The sequence below is a fragment of the Rhea americana genome, unplaced genomic scaffold (assembly GCF_003343005.1).
Source record: "Rhea americana isolate MKP2758 unplaced genomic scaffold, rheAme1 scaffold_174, whole genome shotgun sequence".
Lineage (NCBI taxonomy): Eukaryota > Metazoa > Chordata > Aves > Rheiformes > Rheidae > Rhea > Rhea americana.
Genome location: NW_028185861.1, coordinates 1,806,072 through 1,812,071, shown reverse-complemented (window position 1 = coordinate 1,812,071; position 6,000 = coordinate 1,806,072). Strand labels below are relative to the sequence as shown.

The 6,000-nt window shown below is 37.5% G+C and overlaps 1 protein-coding gene across 3 annotated transcripts; it reads left to right on the top strand.

Annotated features, from left to right (window-relative positions):
• Positions 1-27: 27 nt before the first annotated feature.
• Positions 28-4,916, top strand: DNAJC19 (DnaJ heat shock protein family (Hsp40) member C19). Of its 3 annotated transcripts, none has more exons than XM_085301226.1 (6): positions 28-133; positions 322-373; positions 671-744; positions 1,131-1,207; positions 2,619-2,689; positions 4,152-4,916. In XM_085301226.1, exons 2-6 carry the CDS (start codon positions 331-333, stop codon positions 4,220-4,222), a joined length of 336 nt encoding a protein of 111 aa, XP_085157352.1. In that variant the 5' UTR covers positions 28-133; positions 322-330; the 3' UTR covers positions 4,223-4,916. The 3 variants fall into 3 exon arrangements, with proteins under 3 accessions (XP_085157352.1, XP_085157351.1, XP_085157353.1); XM_085301225.1 differs by having other exon boundaries at positions 28-174; XM_085301227.1 differs by lacking the exon at positions 28-133 and having other exon boundaries at positions 360-449.
• The last annotated feature ends 1,084 nt before the right edge of the window (positions 4,917-6,000 follow it).

The window sequence follows — 6,000 nt, the reverse complement described above, 5'->3', positions numbered from 1 at the left end:
CGCGGAGCGGCCTGGCAGCCCGCAGCGGGGCCGCTGCCGTGTCCTCGGGCTCTGCGCGGCCCCTGAGGCCGCGTGCGAGCGGCAGGACGGCTCTGGGCGTCCCCGGGCGGCTCGTTAGACCACTGGAGCTCCGGTAAACCGCAGCACAGCAGTTTCCCTGGCCGTGGTGTTGAAGTCAGTCGAGTCCTTGTGAATGGATTTATTCAACCCGATAATAGGGACAGGCTTCTTCTTTTTTTCCTTCTTTTTTTCCTTCTTTTTTTCCCCTTTTTTCCTTTTTCTCCTCTGGTAAGCAGTTACTCTCATTTCTCTCCTTCACAGGCTAGCACGATGGTAGCAGTTGGCCTGACCATAGCAGCGGCTGGATTTGCAGGTTTGTAGAAGATGTGAGGACACTGAACGTACAGTTGTGCTTCGCGTTGCCTGTTTCAGGACTGATGCATTTTAAGGTAGTTAGTATAATTTTATTAGCTGATAGAGGACACTGTTTTGGGAGAGGCTCTACTGAGAAACCAGGCTATAATTAAACAAAAGATCAAAGTCTTTTTTTCTTATGTTGCAAAATAGCTTTATTCCACATTCTATTCCAAAAATTACCAGACTGARTTTCTAAAGCTTATGCAACTTGATTTCTAAATACTTAGTCTTCTTAAACACTAATTTCTTTAAGGTCGTTATGTGTTAAAAGCTATGAAGCAAGTGGAGCCACAAGTAAAACAAGCACTTCAGAATCTACCAAAATCTGTAAGTTTTTGTTTTATCTATAGCATCTATTTGCAAAAGTTTACTCAGGTTACAGACTGTTTTGTCTCTGTATAGCATTAATTATTATTAACAAAATTATGCTTAATATTAGGAGAAAATCCATTAATCTCAGTGATTTTAATGGTAGTTGATCAATAGAGAAGATGTTTTTGACAAGTCTTACTCAGTACTTGTTAAATAATGATATTCCAACTGAATTTCTTATTACTAGTTCAAAAGAACTTCACAAAACTCTAGGAGACTAAAAGCTTCAGTAGCTAGTAAGGCAAGAGTTGCCTTAGCTAAACAATCCATTGATTGTTTAGCCCAATGTAATTTAACTTATGTAACTTTTTTTGTTGAATTAATGCATCTTCGTTTTTCAGGCCTTCAGTGGTTATTACAGAGGTGGATTTGAACCCAAAATGACTAAACGAGAAGCAGCTTTAATACTAGGAGTAAGGTAAAAGGAAATTTATTAGAAATGTAGGGTACAAACAAGGATATGGTGTTATCTACTTGCTGGCCTGGCTTGAACAGTACATAATTGCCAATGCTTAAGACTGTCCTGTGCCCAGCTTYCCCTGGGAATGTGCCTTCTCCCTCCTCCCCTCCTCCCCTCCCCCCCTCCCCCCACCAGTCAGGAATATTTGGGAAACATCCTGTGAAGTTTTGCTGCTTGTGATAGTCTGAAGGCTCACAATCTAGTTATGCTTAACATTAGTAACTTAAATCATCCATAGCTGTTTCTAAATCATTAACTTCAGTGAGTCAGAATCATTTATYAGTGCTTGGCATTTGGGGATTTTCTATGCTTGCCTGGGATTCTCTGCTGTATGATAGCATGCTTAAAGCTAAATGTAACTGGACTGCTGTACATCTACAAATCCTGAGCATGTTCACGAGCTACATACAGGTCCTGGTAAATTTGCCATTTTCAAGAAGTCTTGGGTTTATTTTTGTATGGGGAGCATGGTTACGCTGCTTGTGGTTATGACAGCTGTTCCTGGTGAACTTCAGATCCAGCRTGAAGGAGGCTGCACGCCTTCTTGCACATGTAGTTTCACTTCCAGAAAACCTTGGAGACAAATATGGTAGTCTGCAGGATTTGTGTCAAAAATTAAAAGTCTGAGATGAAATACACAAGTTTATCTAAGGAGATAATTAGCTATGTAGTAAGAACCATCTATCTTTTAAGGCAATTTCCAATTGGAAAGTTTGTATTCAAGACTTTTTTTTACATAAACTTGATCTAAAAAAAAAATCTTTTTTCTTTTCCCCTCAGGAGCCTTTGGAAAGGCTCTAATGAATAGAGCCCCAATAAAAACATTACAGCAGAGTTCTGTTTGTTTTCTCCTGAACATTCAAGTTCAGGATGAATTCGCACAGGCATTTGACAGGGCAAGCCATCTCTGGGGTAGACATTGCAGTGTTATGGTTACATTTACTATGGGATTTTGCCTTTGGTAGCTGCTTCTGCAAGATGCTGTAATTCTCTTAGTATCAGTGGGAGCTGAATAAAAGAACCACTCTTGAGATACTGCAGTGCCAGGATAACTGTTACTGATCTTAGAAGGAGCTCAGTTGCTACCAAAATGGTTTTCAAATATTTTGCCCTTGGCCCTATTTATTTATTTATTTTTCTGATCTCCAAGTGTGAGTGAATGTTCCCTGGCTTATTAGATCATCATAGAAAGTCTTCAGGCATAGGGTATTCTGGAAAAACCTTAGAAACCCTCTTYAGGACTTACATGCTATATGTCAATAATAGAAAGGAAAAACATAGGCTTAAGCCACACAGTGGATGGGTAAGAGGTTCCTTCCAATGTTTATAAGATTACTTCTAGTCATTTCTTTTTTCTTCTTTAAACTAGTCCTACAGCCAATAGAAATAAAATTAGAGAAGCTCATAGGCGGATCATGCTTCTGAATCATCCAGATAAAGGTAAGTAAAAATGAGTCACCTAATACCTGATTTTGGCCCAGATTAAAGGACCCATACCATTATAGGGAATAAATATGGTTACCTTGCCTGCTTAAAAAAAGTGAAAACAAATCTTAGTGAATTCTTGTGGTTTTTGTAGTGTATTTTTGTATTTGAATGCTTTAAAGCAAGCGCACAACTTTTGGTGCGTCAGCTTGTTTCTTGCTCTGTATCTTCTGTGCRTATCAGTTGAAAATACAATTTGCTTTTTACAATGAGACTTAAAATCACATTAATTCTAGATGATAGACCAGCATATGTTTGTGCATTTTTCTCTATCAATCACACGAGTTTCTATTTGGATTCATTGATCAATCTCTGTAAATAACAAGTAAAGGAGTGGGTTTTCTGCCACTGTTGAAGATGCTAAACATCTTCATCACATCCTGTGAAGTTTTGTTGCCTGTCATAGTCTGAAGGCTCACAATCTAGTTATGCTTAAAGTTAGTAACTTAAGTCAGCCATACCCGTTCCTAAGTTAAGTGAGTCAGAATCATGCAGTAGTGCTTGGCATTTAACTTACTGATCCTCACTTGGAAGGCAGAATCGCTTCCTTTAAAGTGACTAATGAACTTAATTATTTTGCTTCTTATATGCCTTTAAATCCAAAAATCATCCTTGAGCTATGCATAGATAGCATCTAGCTGAAATTACTTTGAGGTTAACTTTATTGAAACATAAATAGACTCTTAATGAGCATATTACATGTTTTACCTGACCTAAGTTAAACTAAAGCTTTGAAGTAAATTAAGGGAGAAATTTTAGTACACACTACAAATCTGCGCATCTCATGATCAAGTATGATTTTGGTGCACCTGCACTGTGGAATCTATTTCAGTATCATCATAAGTCATTTGTATATCAAATACAGAATGAGTTCATCTGTACAGCAGTGGTCCCATATTCTGGCCTTGATTTGAGAGGTTTATCTGCATGCCTGCTAGTTTAACTGTATTCTAATGAAATTTGCTAACTGTCTGCAATAAATTGCTAATTTAACTATCTGTATTCACAAATTTTCTTTTTTCATGCTAAGTTTTAGTGACCAATTAATTCATGATTGATTAAAAAATGGAGAAGCAACAATCCATTAAAATGAAACAAAACTCCAGCCTAACAGGAAGGAACAGTAGCAGTAGGAAGGAGCATGATTGATTAAAAAATGGAGAAGCAACAATCCATTAAAATGAAACAAAACTCCAACCTAACAGGAAGGCGCAGTAGGCAGGATTAAGTACTGCAGTCATTCCACATGTAATTGTTCATGGCTTCAGTCGTAATGCAGTTTGTTCTTTAACTTGAATACCTTTCAAACAGTAGTCACACCTTTTTTGCTGGTGTGCATAGTGTACCACTAGTAATGACACACAAATAAAGGGTGTTCTTTTTCTTATAATGTGATACGAGTTTATTTTTCTTCTAGGTGGCTCTCCGTATGTGGCAGCCAAAATCAATGAAGCTAAAGATTTACTGGAAGACCAAGCTAAAAAATGAATGTAGGAGGCAGTAATTCAGTTTGTTCATGTAAATGAGTATTTTTGATAAATGACTTAAGGAAAGTTGCAATGTTAGTCTTTTGACTTGGTATAAATTAAACTTGGAGGTGGGGGAGAAATCCAGAGAGGTATTTCCCTTCCTYATCCACTTAGTCACTTTTGAGAATGTACCTGAGGGAGTAAGGCTTGGAAGTTTTTTTAAAGCTACTCTTTGGTTGAAGTAAAAAAAATCTACCACTCTGCAGTATTTTCACAGTGTCATATAGCAGTAACCTGGTTTGGACAATTATTTTTGCATGTTACCGGATACAGATAGACTGACGTGCTGTTGGCCTTTTATTAAACTAGCTGTATTTCAAGTTCACCCTGTTTTTCTTCAGTAYGCTTAAGTTAGCCTATGCTGAGGATACTGATGAAGAAGGTCTTCCAGAAACAGAGTTTATGGGAAAGGAGGGAGGGAATGAATCAACAGGTGTTTTTTGCACAGAAAGAACTAGCATAGTTACCTGGTCAGTTCTAATTCAAGAAATAAAGCATAAAATACTGAATGTACTTAGCTGATGTGCCTTGTGGGGAAAAAAAAAGGCTGGTTCAGCTACTTTGTGTTACTGATCTGGAATGGGCCAAGTTTTCCAGTTATTACCAAAATTTGATTTTTATAGCATTTAATAAAACTAAATTTTTAATACAAATATTGTAGTTTCATACATTATCTTACGCTACAAAGTCAGCATTCGCATACTGGAGGTTTGCATTTATATTAATTAGGAAACAGGAAGTCTTTATGTAAATCAATTAAGATACTTGAGCTTTTATCAGGCTACAAGGAGCCAAGCATACACCAGTGTTACCCTGTGTATCTGAATTAGTGCTGAAGAGTTCAGTCATTCTGCAAAAGTCTTGTCAGTCTTTTTGCAACTGAGGTAAAACTGCTGTATAGCTATGTTGTTGTTGACACCATCCACAGATACACACATTGAATTTCAGAACTTGCCTTTTTCCAGATTTAATATGCCTGGGTATTTCAACAAGAATAGTGCAACTAGTTGTACATCCTCTGTATCAACTTTGCCTTTGATGTAGCTGTATTACTGCAGACTAGTTATATTCAGGGGAAAGTTAACCATCAAGGAGAAGTTACATGTATTAAGAGAGGATCAAATCAGTTAACACTACRTACAGAGTAGAAAATGTTTAGAAACCACAGAGAAGAGGGATAACTTGTGCTTTACTGTAGAACTTGAAGCAGAAAATAAATGTGGGGAAAAAAGAACAACGCTATGCGGCAGATTCAGAAAATGAATCTTTCAGGGTCTATACAGAAAGAGCAGGCTACTCAAGTAAGTTCTTTCCAACACAATAGTATTGACCATTTTCAAATGCACCTTTAAAAACAGGGTGGAAGAGGGGTGTTTTCTCCACACCTGTGGTACCTATTATCATTCAACAGGCTCATGCTTGCTTTAGAGCTGTAACATTTAACTGCATTTTTTTCTCCACAAGGAAACACTGTCAATGGGTCTCAACACTTCTACATCATACCAAGAACTCCCCCATCTCCTTAAATGAAACACATACACAAAACTAGTTGAATTGAGTATAGCAGCTAAAACATGCTTCCAGGCATTTAATTTTGATCATTATTGTGATAAAATTATCTGTTCTCTTTTGTTTGTGGGCAACGCTAATGAGCAGCAGGAAGCAGATTTCTAAGTTTTTAAGTTTTATCAACTCACTTCTGACCAGATCAGGTAAGATTTTTTTTCTTTCAAGTTT

What these genes read in the sequence shown, in the direction of transcription:
- DNAJC19 (XM_085301226.1), top strand. Translation starts at nt 331, where the DNA reads ATGGTAGCAGTTGGCCTGACCATAGCAGCGGCTGGATTTGCAG. An exon ending in TTCAGAATCTACCAAAATCT is followed by an intron (nt 745 to 1,130) that starts GTAAGTTTTTGT and finishes TTCGTTTTTCAG; the next exon opens with GCCTTCAGTGGTTATTACAG. An exon ending in GCTTTAATACTAGGAGTAAG is followed by an intron (nt 1,208 to 2,618) that starts GTAAAAGGAAAT and finishes TCTTTAAACTAG; the next exon opens with TCCTACAGCCAATAGAAATA.